This window comes from Cokeromyces recurvatus, assembly GCF_025118155.1.
Source record: "Cokeromyces recurvatus strain NRRL 2243 chromosome Unknown BX663scaffold_23, whole genome shotgun sequence".
Taxonomy (NCBI): domain Eukaryota; kingdom Fungi; phylum Mucoromycota; class Mucoromycetes; order Mucorales; family Mucoraceae; genus Cokeromyces; species Cokeromyces recurvatus.
Window position 1 is genome coordinate 313,204 of NW_026251409.1, and position 19,939 is coordinate 333,142.

General features: G+C 29.9%; 9 protein-coding genes across 9 annotated transcripts; 5 read left to right on the plus strand and 4 right to left on the minus strand.

The window, feature by feature from the left end:
- Window positions 1–77: 77 nt before the first annotated feature.
- On the plus strand, window positions 78–1,729 carry BX663DRAFT_554088 (histidyl-tRNA synthetase; the record flags this gene model as incomplete). Its single annotated transcript, XM_051531497.1, has 3 exons — window positions 78–165; window positions 223–248; window positions 344–1,729. 3 exons carry the CDS (start codon window positions 78–80, stop codon window positions 1,727–1,729), a joined length of 1,500 nt encoding a protein of 499 aa, XP_051380474.1.
- A 251-nt stretch (window positions 1,730–1,980) lies between these two features.
- On the minus strand, window positions 1,981–2,687 carry BX663DRAFT_554089 (uncharacterized protein; the record flags this gene model as incomplete). Its single annotated transcript, XM_051531498.1, has 3 exons — window positions 1,981–2,082; window positions 2,145–2,526; window positions 2,635–2,687. The coding sequence occupies 3 exons, from the start codon at window positions 2,685–2,687 to the stop codon at window positions 1,981–1,983; spliced, it is 537 nt and encodes a 178-aa protein (XP_051380475.1).
- Window positions 2,688–3,259: 572 nt separating this feature from the next.
- Window positions 3,260–5,580, minus strand: BX663DRAFT_439358 (glucoamylase precursor; the record flags this gene model as incomplete). Its single annotated transcript, XM_051523331.1, has 7 exons — window positions 3,260–3,769; window positions 3,877–4,232; window positions 4,329–4,438; window positions 4,538–4,976; window positions 5,045–5,099; window positions 5,171–5,347; window positions 5,425–5,580. 7 exons carry the CDS (start codon window positions 5,578–5,580, stop codon window positions 3,260–3,262), a joined length of 1,803 nt encoding a protein of 600 aa, XP_051380476.1.
- A 1,004-nt stretch (window positions 5,581–6,584) lies between these two features.
- BX663DRAFT_517821 (uncharacterized protein) lies at window positions 6,585–7,473 on the plus strand. The gene is made up of 2 exons (XM_051528772.1): window positions 6,585–6,988; window positions 7,061–7,473. Exons 1-2 carry the CDS (start codon window positions 6,596–6,598, stop codon window positions 7,373–7,375), a joined length of 708 nt encoding a protein of 235 aa, XP_051380477.1. The 5' UTR covers window positions 6,585–6,595; the 3' UTR covers window positions 7,376–7,473.
- Window positions 7,474–7,737: 264 nt separating this feature from the next.
- BX663DRAFT_488410 (uncharacterized protein) lies at window positions 7,738–12,430 on the plus strand (the record flags this gene model as incomplete). The annotated part of the gene is made up of 11 exons (XM_051524811.1): window positions 7,738–7,753; window positions 7,822–7,918; window positions 8,010–8,042; window positions 8,136–8,501; window positions 8,561–9,671; window positions 9,751–11,232; window positions 11,312–11,381; window positions 11,439–11,641; window positions 11,714–11,854; window positions 11,912–12,137; window positions 12,204–12,430. 11 exons carry the CDS (start codon window positions 7,738–7,740, stop codon window positions 12,428–12,430), a joined length of 3,972 nt encoding a protein of 1,323 aa, XP_051380478.1.
- Window positions 12,431–12,874: 444 nt separating this feature from the next.
- On the plus strand, window positions 12,875–13,591 carry BX663DRAFT_517828 (uncharacterized protein). The gene has a single exon (XM_051528773.1). The coding sequence runs from the start codon at window positions 12,884–12,886 to the stop codon at window positions 13,376–13,378; it is 495 nt and encodes a 164-aa protein (XP_051380479.1). The 5' UTR covers window positions 12,875–12,883; the 3' UTR covers window positions 13,379–13,591.
- A 1,780-nt stretch (window positions 13,592–15,371) lies between these two features.
- On the plus strand, window positions 15,372–16,497 carry BX663DRAFT_517830 (uncharacterized protein). The gene is made up of 4 exons (XM_051528774.1): window positions 15,372–15,523; window positions 15,594–15,761; window positions 15,876–16,346; window positions 16,374–16,497. The coding sequence occupies exons 1-4, from the start codon at window positions 15,445–15,447 to the stop codon at window positions 16,442–16,444; spliced, it is 789 nt and encodes a 262-aa protein (XP_051380480.1). The 5' UTR covers window positions 15,372–15,444; the 3' UTR covers window positions 16,445–16,497.
- A 217-nt stretch (window positions 16,498–16,714) lies between these two features.
- On the minus strand, window positions 16,715–18,768 carry BX663DRAFT_517831 (Six-hairpin glycosidase-like protein). The gene is made up of 4 exons (XM_051528775.1): window positions 18,514–18,768; window positions 18,303–18,374; window positions 18,033–18,247; window positions 16,715–17,935 (listed from the first exon to the last, which is right to left on the minus strand). The coding sequence occupies exons 1-4, from the start codon at window positions 18,717–18,719 to the stop codon at window positions 16,779–16,781; spliced, it is 1,650 nt and encodes a 549-aa protein (XP_051380481.1). The 5' UTR covers window positions 18,720–18,768; the 3' UTR covers window positions 16,715–16,778.
- BX663DRAFT_517834 (bucentaur or craniofacial development-domain-containing protein) lies at window positions 18,705–19,893 on the minus strand (the record flags this gene model as incomplete). The annotated part of the gene is made up of 4 exons (XM_051528776.1): window positions 19,807–19,893; window positions 19,620–19,734; window positions 18,870–19,533; window positions 18,705–18,732 (listed from the first exon to the last, which is right to left on the minus strand). Coding segments are annotated over exons 1-3 (581 nt in total), but the record flags the coding sequence as incomplete, so codon positions are not given.
- Between the last annotated feature and the right edge of the window lie 46 nt (window positions 19,894–19,939).

The window sequence follows — 19,939 nt, forward strand, 5'->3', positions numbered from 1 at the left end:
ATCTATATGTTCTTATTTTTGTACTGCTATAATACCCTTCTTTCTACAAGTCAACCCTTACATTACTCTTTTTAAAAATGTTGAAAACTTCATTACCCTCATTGCACTGTCACATGAGACATTCTCTGATTAGACTTTCATATCGTCCTTTAATGACAATAATAGGTAAAGTGTATTTATGCTTCTATTCATATATAATTAACTTTTTTTTTTCTTGTATAGAAAAAGATAAAAAATCAAATGGCAATGTAGGCATCTTCCTTTTTTTTTTCTTTTCTTTTCTTTTCTTCATTATGGTTACCATAATACATTTATAATTATTCATTAATGTTTATACATGTAGTTTCAATTGAAAACACCAAAGGGAACTCGAGATTATAATGAAAAAGAAATGACAATTAGACAAGGTCTCTTTGACACTATTACAAAAGTATTTCAACGACATGGTGGTGTGACGATTGACACCCCAGTATTTGAGTTACGAGATATTTTAAGTGAGAAATATGGTGAAGAAAGCAAGTTAATTTATGATTTGGCTGATCAAGGTGGAGAGAATTGTTCATTACGTTATGATCTTACTGTACCATTTGCACGTTATTTAGCTATGCAAGGTAAAAAACCTGAGGGACTGCAAATGAAACGGTATCAGATTGCTAAAGTCTATCGACGTGATCAGCCTATTATGACAAAGGGTCGTTTACGTGAATTTTATCAATGTGATTTTGATATTGCTGGTCAGTTTGATCCAATGATTCCTGATGCTGAGGTATTGAAAGTGATGTGTGAAGCCCTGGATGCGGTCAAGGTTCCATTTAATATAAAAATAAATCATCGTCAGATATTAGATGGTATGTTTGAGGTCTGTGGGGTTCCTAAAGAGCAGATTCGATCTATTTCAGCAGCTATAGATAAACTCGATAAACTTCCTTGGGAGAATGTAAAGAGAGAAATGATAGAAGAAAAGAAGTTGGATGAGGCCGTAGCAGATCGTATTGGTAGTTATGTTCAACACTTGAACACGACTCATTCTATCGACGCTTTTAATTTAATTCATTTACTCGAACAAGATACACATTTGATGGCACACGAGGGTGCTTCAAGGGGCTTGAATGAGATTAAACTTTTATTAGAGTATTTAGATGTATTTAAAATTCGAGATCGTGTTAGGTTAGATTTAAGTTTGGCGCGAGGATTAGATTACTATACTGGTATTATCTACGAGGCTGTAACAGATAAAAGTGAAGGTCTAGGATCGATTGCTGCTGGTGGAAGATATGATCATCTCGTCGGTCTATTTTCAGGCACCAATAAGACAGGAAAGCCAAAGACAATCCCCTGTGTCGGTGTTTCAATTGGAATTGAACGTCTATTCTCCATCTTATTGGCTAGACAAAAGATGGATACTATCAAAGCCAATCCAACCGAGGTATATATCATATCCATGGGGGATGGACTCTTAAAGGAGCGTATGGACATTGCACAAGAATTATGGGATGCAGGTATCAATGCATCCTATATGTTTAAAAATAAGCCAAAGCTTGAAAAGCAATGGGCCATTTGTGATAAAGATCAAATACCTTTTGCCATCATTGTAGGTAAAGAAGAATTAGAAAAAGGCCAAGTTAGGATTAAAGATATGAGATCAAAAGATGACAATCAAAGGGGTGGAATTATATTAAATAGAGAGAATATGATTTCAGAGTTAAAAAATAGGCTAAAAGTATTATAAAATAATGGGTTTTACTTTTGTAGACGTCTCTTCTTGTATATATTATGTAATACACATAATCCTGTGTGTGTGTGTGTGTGTTTTTTCTTTATTTTGTACAAAAGCAATAATAGTAAAATGATAATAATGCAGCGATATCGGTTTTAGATACATACAAATACGTATGAGTTGAAACTGATTTGATAATAATTGAATATTTATGATAACATATGATTCCTCTTTTTTTTTTTGTTTTTTTTTGTTTTTTTTTTTCAATTACTCTGCGTTAACATTCTATAATCTTCTTTCTGAATTTTTTCCAGCAAATGATCATATTCATCGAGTAACTTTTTCTGTTTTGTACTATAATTTATCTATTCAAAACAGATATTAATACTGATAGTTATCATAACTTCTTATTTCATTTTTTTTTTACCTCGATCTGTTCTTTATATTTTTGTTTCTCTATATTTTCTTCAGAATCCTTATTTTCTAATGAATCTTTAATTTGTTCATTTAAATTGCCATTTCTAGACACATTAGATAAATCGGTCATTTCTGATCCAATTCTTTTTAAATAATCATCATTTTGAACGAGTTCTGCTCTACGAATGGTGATTTCGCGCGAAGGTAATTTTAAAACATCGATCCTCTTTGAATAATTTCGTCGTAATTCTTCTAAATTTTCAAAGCAATATGCCTTTAATCGTTCAATCGTTCTTCTTTTTCGAAGTTTAGCCTTTTTTTCGATTTGATATAAAATCCTACTTGGAGGTTTATATGTAGGGGTATCTGCTGGTAAATATATATCAGCGTTACTTTTTAGCATGTATATATATATATATAAGTTAGTACGAGACATTCTTTCATTATTGAAGCACATGTCATAAATAAATAAAAAATGACTTGATTTCTATTTTGCATACCTGGTTACAGACTCTTGTTCAAGCCAAAATAAAATTGGATCGACATTAGACATTTAAAGAAAGAAAGAAAAAAAAGGAAGAAAAAGAAGCAACAAGGACAATGATTTATTATAGATTTAGAAGACAAGTATAAATATAAATATTAATATCTATTATACATGTATAAATTAATGGAGTTTTTTTTTTTATTTTTTTTTTTTTTATCATTATATTACATAAAACCCTATCACAGCTTGCTTTTTTATTTATTTAATTTTACTGTCTGTGAAACCCATTACAAGACCAAGATAAATGCTATTTGTAATAAGCAACTGATAAAGACAATAGATATACTAGTCAGTCTTCATACTATATTGCGAAATAATCATTTCTCATACATTATTTTGAAAGAAAATACAGAAAAAAAAGGTATCTATTTAAATGAAAACATTGTTTGTATTGATACGATTAAAAAAATAAATAAATAAATAAATAAATAAATAAATAAATAAAGGAAGGTAGAATTTAATATCAAGGGAGTTCATAAATAAACGTATTTTGTCTTCTTTATTATTATCTTTTTTAAGAATAAAAAAAAATACAATATAAAGAAAGAGGACATAAAAATATAAATCAAGTCAAGAATTTAAACTGAAGGTGTACCAGCCTTGGCAAGAGCAGCAGAGATTAAGGAAGCATGAGACCAAGTTAAATCACGAGCCCCAGTACAGAAGCCGTCGTTACGACCAAATTGTTCGCTCATGGAGCCATTTGGATAAGCATGGAATTTAACAGTTGACAAAAATCGATCAGCAGCATGAGCAACATTGGATACCATGTTATTAAAAGCTGTTGTGCCCACCTTATAGTGGGTTCCAGACGTAGCTGACGGATCGAATTTCTTAAAGTATGCCAGATTGATATTATTTACAGTTACACCACCGTTGTTATACCATTCTTTAATTGCACGATAGTAAAGCTCTGCATAGGCATTCGTGGCTAAAAACCATGGGTTACCTTGGGAATTGCCATTCCCATTATAGGTATCTTCAGGGTAACGACCAATTGCATTACCAAGATAATTTGGTAAATTGGCATTGTTAATACTGTAGAGAGAGGCAAATCTGGATTCAACAGCAACTGCGGTAGCTAGAATCTAATCGCCATGTTGTTATATACATGTATAGATAGATAAATAAATAAATAAAAATTAGGGCAAACCCTTCTGTTTATTATCTATTGTACTTGTTGAATGAATTTTACCTTATCAGAACCAGGAGTATAGAAGCCATCTTGAGTGCTACCCACATTAGCAGCAATAAGATTAGCAACATCATAACCAGCCTTACTGACACCCGCAGTTACACTTTGACTAACAGCGACATAGTTATTGCTAGAGGACCAGAAAGAGTCGATCTTTGTCTTGATAGAGGCAGCTGTTTTCGTGTAGGTATTAGCACGAGTGGAGTCATTGTTACGAGAAGCAAAATGAGCACCGCGAACCAAGCTCTTACGCATCACCATCAAAGTATAAAAATGAACACCATTGACTTCTTCCCATAAATCAAAACATCCATTAGACCAAGTATTAACAACATAATCCAAATCCTTAAAGATAGCTAAATAATAATTTATGTTATATATATATATATTTATGTGTGTATTGAATGTGAATCTAATGATGCAAAATGGCAATCTATTTTTTTTTTTTTTACCTGGCTTAAGGGTTCCAGTAACATAGTTAGCATCACCGGTTTGCTTAAGATAACTATCAGCAAACAAAATAAAAGTAGTAGCTCGTTCAGCAGGACCATCATTTTGTGGTCTAAAAAAAAAAAAATGTTAGTACATGCACAAAGACTCTATCTACAATAAAAAAAAAGGGGGGAGAGGAGTGGGAGGGATATCTTCTTTTGATACATACCTTCCCCAAGCACCTGTATAACTAGAGCCATCAGGATTAAATTTAGGCTCACCTAGACAGTTACAAACGGTAGAAGTAGATTGACTTTTAACAGAAAAAGTAACGTAATCTTTCAAGATTTGAAGAAGGGTTGAATTACCAGCCAGAGTAGAATTATAATCATTAGCAATGACATATGAGGTTAAAGCTGAATCACGAGTCCAGGCATAATAGTAATCAGGATTGGCAGTTGATAAAGAAGCGGCAATAAAACCTTTAGCAGAACCTGGAGGATTTATGTTACGGAGCATAGCATAACGACTGGTTTCAATCTGAGTCTTGAGCCAAGAAGTAATAGTGGTATTACCTGTAGGGAAATCAATAGAAGGAATAAAAGTAGGACTCGTCGTCGTCGTCGTCGTCGTCGTAGTAGTAGTAGTAGTAGGTGAAGTTTTTGTAACTACATATAATAAGTTACTTTTTTTTTCCTTTAAATCCTTTTATACATATTTAATTGAACTCATTTACCTTGATAATTTGCATTATTATTATTATCATAATAAGTTTTACCATTCACATTATACTATAGGTTAATAAAAAAAAAAGAAAAATGAATATCATTTATCCAACGTCTATGTAATTTAGCTAATTTACTTTGATGTAAAACTGTTTAATATCATTAATAGAAGCAGTAAAATCCCAATATTCATAGTTCGAGCCTGAAATAGCATTAGAATAAGAAGCAGCAATTTGATTTCCGTTATTATTCCAGTTGTTAGAGCCATCAGAGTAAATTATAGCAACTGCTTTTGTATAAGCTATATTTTGAACCTAACCCATTCAAGTCATAGATAATAACATTTAATAAAATAAAGTAAAACCAAAATGAAATAAAATCGATTATTTACATAAATTTGACCAGATAAAGTAGAACCATTCCAAGTATAAGCCTTGAGCTTAACTTGAGAAGTAGTAGGAACAGTCTCTGCAAAGACAGTAGTAACAGTTAAAAAAGCAGCAACCAAAAGCGTTGGCTTCCTAAAGAGATTAATAAAGTACTTCATAAAAAATTGTTTATTTATTTTTTCTTTGTTAATAAAATAAAATAAAAAGTTGATTGATTTGGTTTTTTTATAGTCCCTCTCCCTTTTTTTTTTTTTTTTTTTTTTTTTTTTTTTTTTTTTTTTTCCTAATATAATTCAGTCAACTGAAAATATGGAAGAATACGGTATGAGCAACCAAGTAACTTATAAGATTAAATTACACATGCACAAAAGGGAAGGAGAAGAAAAGAAAGAAAAAGGCAATAAAGAAAGAAGACGAAAGTAATGCCGTCAAATACCGTCTTTTTCAATATGAAAATATAACTTTCCCTTTATACAGCTTTACCCAGGCACAAAATAATGATTGTTATTTAATACAACAACAGCGATAAGTACACGCTGTTAATCCAATTTTATGTATATTACCATAGTAACACAAATAAATATGGAATTTACGATTATTCACAATTCTATTTCGATCGAATGTACAACAGATCCAGTCAAGGAAGTACAACAACTATTATATATCCACCAAAAAAAAAAAAAAGATATCATCGTTATAAGGACTCTAAAAATAAATTTGCTAAAACTATATCATTAGTTGGTTAAATAATGAAAGTTTTGGTCTGTAAAATAACATAAATGCAAGCATATTAAAATTAAAACAATGCCAATAAATAATTCTATTGATGAATTTGAAACATGTCAAAATACACAACATAGAAAAAAAAGAAAAAGAAAAAAAAAAGAGCATTAAATAATAAAGTATTATTAATAAAGAAATGCTTGAATAAAAGGGTAATAAATATCATGATGAACACTATTATTCATTGACAACAAATGTTAAATGACGATACATAAACAAACAAAACAGACCCAAGATGTATGTATGTATGTATATATTTTATGAAAGTGAAACCAATGGAAAAGTTTCACTCCATTAAAAAAAAAAAAGAAAAAGAATAGAGGATTTGATTATTACTGCTATTATTATTTTTTCTTCTTTTCTCTTTTCTTATTTATATGTTAATAAAGAATGCAAGAAAAAAGAGAGTATGAAAATAGAAGAGGCTCTTTGTCTATATCTGCTTTATTAAATGAGGATACAATTGATCCAATAAATTCAAACCCGTCTATAATAATAGCTGAAAATAATCAACCTCTTCCTTCTCTACCTTCACCTTCACCACCACCACCACCACCACCACCACCACCGCCACTGCTACCGCCATTGTCACATAGGCCATCCAGTGATGCAATAACAACAACAACTTCTACTGAATCTCATCTTTCTAAAGCAAAAAGGAAAAGAATTTCACCTCATCAATACAGTAGATTAATGGAAACATTTCATTTAACTGATACCCCAAGTTCTGAGATCAGAGAAAATCTTGCTTTAGAATTAAAAATGACTAAAAGAGAAGTACAAGTAAATATAAACTGAAACCAAAATAAAATAGAATATAATAAATAAAATGAACATCTTTCTTTATGTTTATAGGTTTGGTTTCAAAATAGAAGAGCAAAGATGAGTAGGCTAAAGAACATGAATAAATCTCATCACCAGCAGCAACAACAACAACAGTCATCAACTATTGATTGTTATTCTATGAAACCTACTAGAAGACCATCTGCACATTCTTTACTTGAAAGTCATTATCATAATCCATATCCACAGCCTGTTGTAAAGAATCTCCCTTCATTACATAATCATCCTTATTTATATAAACAACCTAAAGAATCTGCAATCGATTTACTAGCTTCTGCTGCAGAATATGTTCAAACTGATAGTGCAGAAGAAAAAGAAATAAATTAGTTGTATCTGTACTATTCACATTATTACATAATATATGCATATTATAATTAACCGGTTACACGAATAAACTATATTATTGCACAGAATGCATCTCTTAATTATCACATTCATGTTTCTAGCAAGTCATATTTTATAATCCAAACAACAGCACTTGACAAAATTTTATGTCTGAGTTTAATTTAATCTATGTATATACACACATATATGAATATTATATCAATCTGTATATTTTTATAATATTTTTTTTTCCTTTCTTTTCCTCTTTATTCTAAAATATTTTTTTTTAAGAAAAAAAAGGAATCGACTCATTAAGTAAAGAAGAGATTATATATTGCAAATCTTATTTTACCTTCTCATAAACTATGGATGACGATCAAGGTAAAAATTGAGTTCCTTCTCTTTCTAGAATTGTATAGATTGATTCTATTTATAATTTCCAAATGTAGAAATCTGTAGGGTTTGTAGAAGTGAATCTACGCCCGATCATCCTCTTTACCATCCATGTAAATGCTCCGGTAGTATTCGTTTTGTGCATGAAGACTGGTAAAATTATACTTCAAATGATGGATTAAAATATATATACATGTATATTTTTTAGATTAATTTTCGACATTGATACTAATTCTTTTTATAGTTTAATAGAATGGTTATCGCACAGTAAAAAAAAGTAAGGAGAATGAATAAATTAAAGGAGGTAAAATAGATGTGGATATGAATACTAAGCACACTTTTTTTTTTTTTTTTTTTTTTTTTTTTTTAGGTATTGTGAATTATGTGAACATCCTTTTACATTTTCACCTATTTATCGTGATGACATGCCTGAAAAAGTACCTTTACATGTTTTATTTTCACAATTAGTTAATCGTTTGACAGCTTTACTTAAAACTTGTTTACGAGGATTAACTGTCATAACAGTTTGGTTAATCATGCTACCTAACTTTACTCTTTGGACTTGGCGATTTTATTTCTGGAGCGGTGAAAATATTGGATTTAATACACATGTTTCAAATTTACTGTTTAATTCAAATGAAACCAATACTATCCTGGATGTTAATACAAATAATACGACAAGCATTTCAACCAACGATAATCTCGGATCTCAATCTTTCTTAGTTCAAACATTAAAGTAAATTTATACATATACGCATTTGATTTTTATTTTATTATTCATCTTTTTTTTAATAGAAACTTTTTATCAGATTGTGTTGAAGGACAAATTATTACAGCTTTCGTCATTATTATTTTTGTTGCAGCTTATTTGTTCAGAGAATGGGTCTTGCAAAATTTACCTGCTGAACAACCTAATTTACAATTAAACGATGAAGATTTTAATATTAATCAAAATAATAATAATAATAATCAACAATTATTACAAGAACAAGAAGCCATCGATACTTTGTTGAATGCAATGCAGGTCATAAATCCAACTACTGATAATGGGATGCATCATGGTCATCTTGATCCGACACAACGTCAATTAAACCATTTACGGGTTGAACTCGAAAATGAAATGGCAGAATTAAATAACGATGAAAATCATTATCAACAACGACAGCAACCTAGTGAATGGTCTTCCTCATTGGATAATCGCATTCATCAAGATGATGAGCAATTGTTTGGTGGTATGGATGGCAATAATCAGGATGTTGCTTCTTCTTCAGCGGAGATGGATACAGAAAATAGATCTTCCTCAAGTCGTACTATTTCTAAACCAACCTTGGATTCTATTCATGACGATGATAAAGACTATTTTATTCATAATGATACTGAAAACAAGGAAGAAGAGCAAGAAGAGGATTGGTCTAATAATAATAATAATAATGGTGTTGATGATGACGAGATGGATGAACAATGGGAAAATGATGATGATGATGATGAAGATAGCTTACCTGATTTAATTGATAATGATCATAGACGTCTTAATAATGATACCATTCGACGAATTCTTCAAGATCATTTGGCAGGTAATGCTAATCTTCATATGAATCAACCTGCTGAACGTCAAAGAGATATGGTGGCTGCACTTGAACGAGAATTATTACAGAATCGTCCACGACAGCAACAACCTCAGCCTCGTGATCCTCCAGTAGCTGTAGGCGCAGCTGCTGCTGCCGCTGATGATGATAATGAACCACTGGATGTAGGAGATGATATTAATGGTGTTCTTGAAGCTATTGGCATGAGAGGAAATCCATGGATGTTGGTTCAAAACTCTGTCTTAATGTCACTCATGATTAGTTTATGTCTTGGTATTGCTGTTTGGATTCCTTATGTTGTAGGGCGCTTAATCATTTTGGTAAGTATATATATATGTATGTGTGTGTTAATACTATTAATACAGTGTCTAATTCTTCTTACTTCTTATATATATATAGGTTCGACCCATTACATTTATTGAAACACCTATCTATATGATGAGATTGATTACAGATCCTTTAGTTGACTTTGCATTAGATCACATGTTTCCATTTATTTGGTCCTATATTCAAGATTTTATTCAATTAATAATGCCAAAAAAGATTCAAGTAGCACTCCAAACAACACAAAAACAGATGATTCAAATGATGGAATCTTCTATATTATTGACTTCTTCTGAATCAAATCAGCCTATTAACATGACCTTGGATTCAGTACATGATGAAAATAGAATAGTCAACATGGATTGGAGTATAATTCAACAAAAAATAGAAGAATTAAGTTTAACAGCCTTGAAAAGATGGCATCAATTTGCTATTGGACAAACAGGATTAGATCGTAGTGTATGCGTGATTGTGGGTTATTTGGTTTTAATTGGATTAGGATCATGGTATTTAACACACGGTAGAAATAGAGCTCATTTACGTCGTCGTCCAGCTGTAAGAACAACAGCAGAAAAGATTCAGGAAATCATTCATCAACAAGGAATATTCTTAAAGGTCCTTTTTTTCATTTTGATTGAACTTGTTGTCTTCCCTACTGTGTGTGGATTTTTATTGGATATGTCTACTTTACCTTTGTTTGCAAATGCTACAATTGGGTCACGTTATGCTTTTCATACAAGGAGCCCTTATTCTTCTTATTTCCTTCATTGGTTTCTAGGCACAGGTGTTTTATTTTATTTCGCTATCTTTATTACCGTCTGTCGAGAGATTATTCGACCTGGTGTTATGTGGTTTATTCGAGATCCTAATGACCCACAATTTCATCCTGTACAAGAGATGGTAGAACGACCTTTGCCAAACCTTTTACATAAAATCAGTCAATCAGCTCTTATTTATTCTGTCATACTTGTCTTTGGTGTTGGTACAGTCACGTATACACTTGCTTATACACGTCTTATTTTCCCACTTTCTTTACCTTTTAATGCACCTTTATCCACATTGGCGATTGATCTGCTGATTATTCAATTCTTATTGCCTCCTTTGTTTAATTTTATTAAACCCCGTGATTATTCCAAGAGAGCACTTGATATCTGGTGGCACTTTGCAAGCCGTCAGTTACGTTTAACTTCCTTTATGTTTAATGAGCGTAGACCTGAAGAAGAGGGTCATCATGTTCGACGATCAGTAAAGGCCTGGTTAACGATGGCTAAAGCAGAGATCCCTACTGATGAATTTTCTGAAGTGGCCATTCATGATGATGATGATTCACTTCAACAAGATGTTATATTCAGACGAGATGGTATGATGGTACGTGTTCCAAAGTATGATAGTGTACCTGTTGATCCTAAACGTCGTATGATTGTGCCTGTTGATCCTGTTACATTTGAGGCTATTGATGAAGAAGAAAGAAGAAGAGGACATCCTGCAGCTGCTGATACTGTGGATGAATCACAAGCCACCATTGTTGTTTATATTCCACCTTACTTTAAACAAAGAGTAAGAATTCGAAAAGAATGGTTATATATATACATATAGAATCAAAAGGAGAAATTAATCGATTCATTCATTTATTTAGGTTATTATCTTTTTATTATACATGTGGTTTTCTATTTCAGTTTTTGCATGTTCAGTTACAGTTTTGCCATGTAAGTTTAACACATAGGATGAAAGAAAGAAAAAGACATTAAAACCTATTTCATTAGTGCTTATTGGACGTACTCTTTTCAAATTATATCTTGCCCCTGAATCAAGTGTAAATGATTTTTATTCATTTGCTCTTGGTATTTATATTATGGTGGGTATCATTCTTGTTATTCGTTGGATAAGTGTATGGTATACTATGATAAACAGTCATCAATCAAACCAAAATGAAATCATGACCTTTATAAAGGAAAAGACAAGCAAGGTAATCATAAGATGTAACTCTATGGATTGAATGAAGCTAATCTATTTTTTTTTTTTTTTAAAAAAAAAATAGGCTGGTAAATTTATTTATTTGTCAAGTATGTTTGGATTAGTGATACCTCTTTTAATTGGAATTGCTGTTGATTTATTTGTATTTATGCCTATTCGTAGCATAAATCCAGAAAGCAGTGATTTAGTTATTGATATTACTCAGGTAAGTTTAAAGGATGAGTTAGAATGAAATAACAAGTATTCACACCTTTCAAATTAGAATTGGTCTTTTGGTGTTGCTTACATGAGTATCATTCATAATATAATTCATGTACTTCCTGCTAATAATAGACTTCGAAGAAAATTGAACGAGATTATAGGTGAAGGTATTATGCAAGCTGATTTATGGACCCTCACACGTACAATCATTATTCCTGTGATCCTTTCTGCATTACTTGCAATAACTATACCTGGTATTATTTCTTGGAGTATACTTCAAACATTGGGTAAAGTCATTTCTTTTTTTTTATTATTATTATATTACTAATAATAATATATACTATACATATTAGATTCAAATATGAAAAATGATCCTTTTACTCGAATTACTATTACAAGATACACTTATCCAATTGTATTTGGTCTATTTGTATTTGTCTTGATTGGTTTAGCCTTGAAGAAACTTTTTAATATTTGGACAGAAACTGTGAGAGATGATACTTATTTAATAGGGAAAAGATTGCATAATTTGCAGACTCATCATGGCCCTGCATCAACTATAGACAATGCAGCCAATTAAAATCATGCATAGAAAAAAAAAAAAAGACATGTTGTTATTATTGTTGTTGTACATTTATAATAAACATTTATATAAATATGTGTATATAAATGACCTTTCTTTTATAGACACTTTTTTTTTTTTTTTTTTTTTTCAACAAGTACTGCTAAGCAAATAAGAATACGACTCGTGATATATTTATATATGTATAAGATGACTGTACTCAATAATAATATGAATATTATTAAACTTCCAACAAGTAAAATTTAACGATAAAGTGCTGTTACATGTATATGAAATCATTCTATTTATTGTTCACTTGATATACGTGTAACTTGTAAAAGAATATAACCCATGACTACTTTTATATATAATAGATAAATTGTTGTATCATTATTAACCGTTTATTTTATTTTATTACTACTATTTGTTTATTTTTTTTAAAAAAAAATGAGTATAGAATCAGGAGTGAGTATGATGTATCGAAAACAAAATCCACTTGTTCTATCTCAGAAGCAGCAGCAGCAACAGCAACAGCAGCAACAACAACAACAACAACAACATCAACATCAACATCATCATCATCAACAAACCTATTTTCATAAAAATAGATTAAAAGATCAGCAACAACATAATACTAATAATAACTCACTTTTATATAAAAAACAATTAACATGGAACTTTACATGGCTTGTGTTTATGAATGAAAAATGGGTTCCATTTGATAGCATAAATCAAATTAAACTTGAACAAACATTAACTGTAGGTGGAACATTTGCTGATATTCAAGATAGTCATTTTCCAGATGTGAAAAGAGTTCGAGTATTTCCAAAGAATAGTTATCTTAGTTATTTGGGCGTCAAATATAGATTGTCTCGAATAATGCAACCAGACGCCTTTTTAGATCATGTGAGCATTGCTGAAACGAGAAAATCAAATAACAGAGTTATGATTTCTTTGTTAGAATAATAAAAATTAATTGAATCACAACATCTACTGCTTTACGAAGAAAAAAAAAAAAAAAAGGAAAGAGGGAAACAGCTATTAATACTAAATAATTCACTTGTAAATAGATTATTATTAGCTTCTTTTACGTACTATCTCATTTCTATCTATTTATTTATTTTTCTTTATATGCGCATTTGAATAATTAAAAAAAAAAAAGCCTCAAGTGCAATTTGAATTAAAATATTTACATTGTAATCAAATTACAAGATTGATCTTTACAATGTAAATGTATTTGATCATACCTCATTTCCAATCTCCCCCCTTTTTTTTTCACAGAAGAAAATGATTGGTCAACTTTTTTTTTTCAATTTTTATAATGACAATCAAGGAATTTAATCTATTAGAATGTATAAAGAAAGTTTTGATTGTATTATCTATATAAATAAAGTTTTCATAGACTTCTGATTTTTTTTTACTGCAACTTGACATATTTATTTTCAAAAGCTTATTTTAACTTTTAATGACTACGCGGTCAAAGTCGTTACAATAGCGTATACGGGGGAAGACTTTTTATTTTATTTTATTTTTTTTGCAAGTACTTGTATAGTGTATATTAAGAGTGTTAGTATAGTTTTTTTTTTGTTAAGCATTTTAGTGTACACTTTTATACCAATATATTCGTTATAGAGGGGGGGGGAAATCGAACGTAAATCTCCAAAGAGCTTCAATCCCTTTATATATTCATATATGCGAAGACCAATCATAAAGCTTACTATATGTTTTGCCGTCTCTCAGTTTTCATTAACAATTATACAACATTAAATTTCAAAAAAAAAATGAAATAAAATAAAATAAATATTATAGATATGACACTCTAATTCGCAATGGAGGGGGTAGTCTGCTTTGCACCCTCCTCCTCTCTATCATGAATCTATTTATAGTCTATACTTTTCATGAGCTGCTGTAAACGTATAGATTTAAAGTTTTTTTTTTTTTTAACTAGTCTGTCTTGAAGGATATTTTTGTATATTTAACTAATCTCTTATCTTTATTCTCTTTTACATTTTGTCTGACAAAGTTATTATTAACACTTCAAATTTTTTTTTTTGTATAACATTACTCTAACCAATGTATACATGTATGTTAAAAATCCAACGGATCGATACATAATAGAAGATGGATAATAGTTTATAGACATGTTGATATAGGATTTGCATAGTTTTTACTAAGCAACAAATGTATAGTAACCTATTACATAAATTTAATTGGTTGTTTCAAAATGGTCCCATTTTAGGAATCCTATAATAGCTTGAAGCTTCTATTTGATTGGTTTAAAAATAAGGGGAATCTAACAACAATAACAGTAGCAACGAGAATAACTGGATTTTTTTTTTTTTTTTAAAAAAAAAAGAAAAAATAACTATTGATCTACAACACATAAGCAATAGCTATTATATAAGTAGTAAATAAACATACATACATAATTATACGAACAACAACGTACAATATAGATGCCATATATGTTTGTACACCATGCTCTTTTTTAATAAAAAGGAAAAGAAACGTGGCATTTGTTAGTACAACTTTTATAAAATACAAGTAATACTTTTTTTTTTTAAAAAAAAATATGACATAATAATAATAAAAAAAAAAGGAAAGAAGATAAATACATTTTATAATTGACTTTTTATAAATACTCATTTATTAATATACTAAATTGCGTCATATATACAATTGAAATCCTTTACTAATACGTGTATTTAAAGGGAAAAAAAATACTTTAACTCATATTAAAGAATAAAATAAACGAGTTCTATTTTCAATTTAAAATAGAAACATGGGGACAATAGTTTAATAAATTTCTATAAATTGTCAACCTATTTTTGATGAGTCCATTCCTAATATAAGAGATTTTTTTTTATTAAAAAAAAAAAAAAAAAAAAAAAAAGGTAATAAATCAAATTGTTTTCTGTCTTTTCTTTTTTTTTTAATTTTCTTTTTTCTTCACTTTTCTTTTTTTTTTCTTCCAAATAAATATATAAATAAATATAAATACATATTTTTTTTTTTAAAAAAAAAAGAGAAATATGACAAGTAATATGGACGCCTCTTTTTCTCAAAAAGTAATTGAAAAACCAAAAAGAAAGCAAGTAAAAAATGCATGCGGTAAATTGAATAAAAATAATGCCTTTTTCTTTTCTTTTCTTACTTTTTTGCTAATTATCATTACACTTAGTGAATTGCCAAAAGGCATGCAAAAAATGTGATGATGGTAGACCATGTAAACGTTGTATTAAACTTGGTTTAACTGCAACTTGTAAAGATTCAGATAGAAAGGAACGTAAAAAAGGTGTAAAACGTGGACCTTATAAAAAACGTCAAGCCTATTTGAAAGATAAACCAGGTAATGATAATACATATACATTTATATATTTAAAATAAAAAAGCACGTTCTTATTTTTTATTATAAATAGTTTACCCTAAATTAAGAGAAATAGATGATAAAGAAAAAGAAGAGAGCAACAACCATTACTGCTGCCTATTTTATATGAACAACAGCAATCATTATTAAATCTGAATAATGATTCCATTAAAAATCAATCTTCCATATTTAACTCTTCTATCTCAAGACATCAACAATCGCCTATTCTAACAACTAATAATTCAATGATTCATTTGGATGAAGCGTCGTCGGATGAAACGTTACACTACTTTACATATGGTCTATTAGACCATCGTCAGCAAAATATAACTACGGGTTATCATCATCATGATATTATTATACCTCTTCCTTCCTTTGATTCCTCATTAAATGATCCTTCTTCTTTATCACCAATCGATTATCACCCGAGTATGACCAATTTACAGCAAAAAGAATCTATTTTACCTTTATATAACAACAACAGTAACAATGATATTCATAATTTGACTACCACTACTACGTTTATAAATGAAGAAGAAGAGAATAATATCAATTGGTTAATAGAAAGTAATTCGTTTTCTTCCTCTTCTTCAGCTTCTTCTTTTTCTAATTTTGATTTGAATTCTACTTTACATAATCATTTTTGGTCTTTTCCACCTTGTTAAGATAATATGTATGATTTTTTTTTTTTTTTTATGAATTTATAATATGATATGCCTCTTTTTTTTTTTTTTTTTTTTTTTTTAACAAACAAAACAAACTATTATTCTAGAATGTATATATAAACATGTATATGTATTTTTATAGTAACTGTAATACCAATATTATGTGTAAAGTAACCTAATTATATAAAAAAAAGGAAATTCTAATAATAACAATAAAAAAAAAATCTCCTATTATTATTTGATATATAAAATAGTTTATTACAAATTGAAGGGGAATGAGTTTTTTTTTTTTTTTCTATTATATTTCCTTATAAATATACATGTATGTATTATACTATACAGCAACTGCTTTATCATAACCTCTCTTCTTTTTACTAAAGAGACCACAGCCACGTTTCCACCAACAAATATAACTTGTAAGAGCAATGACAAAGACAACACAAACAACAATGACAGCAATAAGCCATCCAGGCATCTTGAAGCCAGGACGAACATAAGGTCTGGGTCGAGTAATGGTTACATAAGGAGGATCTGATGCATTGACACTTAATTGATATGCGATTAAACCTTGAAATGGTGCATTGTAATCAAGTGCGACCTCAGTTTGAGCATAATCATTACGTATATCATAAAATCGATCTCCCTTATCAGGACCGCCCACAACGGCGCCATATAAGATATATTTTTCCTCAGGTGGAGAAGAATTAATGTTACTAATGTCTGTACCTCCCGAGGCACCAGCATGATGTGGGTTACGGGGCGAATTCATGTGAATACCACAGACATAAGGGGTTAGCATGAAATTATCACCAAGAAGATAAGCAATCTGTCTTTCAGCAAATTTCGTATATTCTTCAGATGGATGTAATCGACTATAGAGTAGAGCCAAGAGAGCCATATCTTGAGCGGGGACAAGGGAATTTTCGTCACTATAGCCATCGCACCATAAGAGACCTCCCTTTGTATAAGAACAAGGTGAGGGAGATGGACCTGCGTCACGAATGATTGTCTCTAACATGTTCTTGGCTGCTGTTGCATATTTTGTATTATTCGCATCTAACTCTGCACCCAACACATAGACTCCGTTTGTTTGATCACTCCAATCCATAATCCCAACTGGAGTCCTTGATAGATTAAACTGATCAAAATAATCAGAGGCCTTAAGACGATAAGTATCATTGCCGGTCGCTTTATACATCCAAAGAGCAGCAAAGGTTAATTGACTTGTATAATTATTTGTAGCATAATAATCAGAGATAGCAGGAATTGCATTTGTATAGACATTACGAGGCGTAGCCGTATCTGCTAAATTAAAAAGAGAGGTAGCCCCAGATAACAAGGTACTTGCATAATCTGTATTATTAAGATAATTTCTAAATAAGTATGAGGCTGATGCTAAGGCTGCAGCAGAGATTGCAACTGCGTCTGTGCCGATCGCTGTTCGATTTACTTGGTACGACGGTCGAGGTGTTGGAATGTTTGTATCAGGACCTTTTAAGAAAATAAAAAAATAAAATAAAATAAAATAAAATAAATATGATGATTATTGCTGCTTAATACATCAAAAAAAAAAATCATTCTCTTTTACCCCAATAATTATTATCAATATTTCCATCACCTACTTGGACATAAAATGTATTTGCATTAGGATGCGCTTTCAAGATCCAATCAGTACCCCATTTCATCATATCTGATAAATAATTCACTTGATTTGCTTTCTGATAACCATCAAACCAAGTGATCGCTCCCCAAGAAACGATGGTTAAAGAATAAGACAATGGTAAAGAAAATTTTAAATAATCTCTAAATAATAAATAGGATTAGAATAATATCACGATTCATTATTACTTATAAATACCCTGCATCATAATAACCACCTGTTAAATCAACGTTATTATCACGTCCATCTAATAAACCAGAATTGGATCGCCTAAATATAAATGAGTTATTATTTTACCAAGGAAAATTGTAAAATTAAATTATATCCCTGAACTTTAAAAAAAATTCAGTCAAAAAAAAAAAAAGAATGCGATGAAACATTCCCATTACTACTGATTATGAATTTTTACCAGGTAACTCTATTATTAGAAGGCAGTTTGCCACTACGTTGTGCTTCATAAAACCATAAGGAAACGTTCATTAAATTTGCATAATGAACATTGCCCGTCACTCCAGGAGGGTTTAAGGGTCCATCTGTTATCAATGTTTCTTCTTGAGCACACACTGTGCCAATGATAACAACAATACTATTCAAAAATATAGAAAAGAGTCGCATATTTCGTATGTAAATAATCTACAATTTTATTTTATCCAAAAAAAAAAAATAAAATAAAATAAAATAAAAATAAATAAATAAATAAATAAAATAGATAATAATAAAAGAAAGAGAAAAGGTAAAATTTAAAAAAAAAATTAATCATCATCATAATAATAAAAAAAGATTAGCGGCTACTGCTGTTATCAAAGTTACCGACTGCATTTTTTTTCCAAGAAAATTTCTACTCTAAAAATAGTCTTTGAAAGGCCTCTTTAATGATTATAGTTTTTTTTTCAGTTATGTGGCTCTATTATCAATTATGCACGTATGATCTAAATAAATAAAAAGGTAATAATACAAACAGCAAAAAGGCTATTTTGATATGCATAAGCTTAAGAACTTTATTAATGAAAAAAAAAGGTAAACTTATCAAAAGGTCAGTTCTTATTTAGTTTTCTTTTGCCCTTCTTTTAATTGATTTAGACGTCGATCATCTACTCTCTGTAAAAATGCAACTTTCTCCATATATCCGTCTTTATTTTTATATGTTAATTCATCACGTATTCCTTCTCGTTCTACATATCTTTGCCAATCCAGTTTACTCTTTTCAAGCGTATTTATTTTTGGCTCTTTAATATTGTATTTCGAAATTAACGAAGATAATTGAGACTGTGGTCTTTGTGGTTTCTTTGATTTTGATTGGATTTTCAATGTATCTGTATTGTTCACTTGATTGGTGTTTCTATTTTCAAGTTTTGGGGATGATTTATCATTATTCATATCGGCCCAAATAGCGTCTATTCTTGATTTTTTATTAAGCTGAACGTCTTGTCTAAAAGGGGGAAAATAAAAAAAAGGGTATTAATATACAAATCAAATGTTTATGATTATATACATGTATATATGCTTCTATTTTACTTTAATTCTGGTGATAATCCTCTCTTATTGCTTGTTATTGCTGTTGCTGTTTCTTTTTCTCTTTCTTCTTCTTCTTCATCATCATCCGTTAATTCTTGATCATCACTATCATTTTCTTTCGAGTAATAATAATAAATATTTATATTAAAAATCAATGAATATATTTTTACATGTTTATGAATTTTACCATTAGGAACAAAATCAGAATCTTCTTCAGAATCTTGTTCAGTTTCTTTAAAATTAGTATAAAAATCTTTTAAAATTGACATTCTTTGAAAAAAAATAAAACAAGATAAAATAATATAAAATACGGAAAAAAT

Bases quoted from the DNA above. Each gene is read 5' to 3' on its own strand.
- BX663DRAFT_517821 (XM_051528772.1), top strand. From the start codon at position 6,596: ATGCAAGAAAAAAGAGAGTATGAAAATAGAAGAGGCTCTTTGTCTATA. The intron at 6,989-7,060 runs GTAAATATAAAC...TTATGTTTATAG, and splicing joins TGACTAAAAGAGAAGTACAA to GTTTGGTTTCAAAATAGAAG.
- BX663DRAFT_517828 (XM_051528773.1), top strand. From the start codon at position 12,884: ATGATGTATCGAAAACAAAATCCACTTGTTCTATCTCAGAAGCAGCAG.
- BX663DRAFT_517830 (XM_051528774.1), top strand. From the start codon at position 15,445: ATGACAAGTAATATGGACGCCTCTTTTTCTCAAAAAGTAATTGAAAAA. The intron at 15,524-15,593 runs GTAAATTGAATA...CATTACACTTAG, and splicing joins GCAAGTAAAAAATGCATGCG to TGAATTGCCAAAAGGCATGC. The intron at 16,347-16,373 runs GTAATTCGTTTT...CCTCTTCTTCAG, and splicing joins TATCAATTGGTTAATAGAAA to CTTCTTCTTTTTCTAATTTT.
- BX663DRAFT_517831 (XM_051528775.1), bottom strand. From the start codon at position 18,719: ATGCGACTCTTTTCTATATTTTTGAATAGTATTGTTGTTATCATTGGC. The intron at 18,248-18,302 runs GTATTTATAAGT...TTTATTATTTAG, and splicing joins GGTGGTTATTATGATGCAGG to AGATTATTTAAAATTTTCTT. The intron at 17,936-18,032 runs GTAAAAGAGAAT...TTTTCTTAAAAG, and splicing joins TATTGATAATAATTATTGGG to GTCCTGATACAAACATTCCA.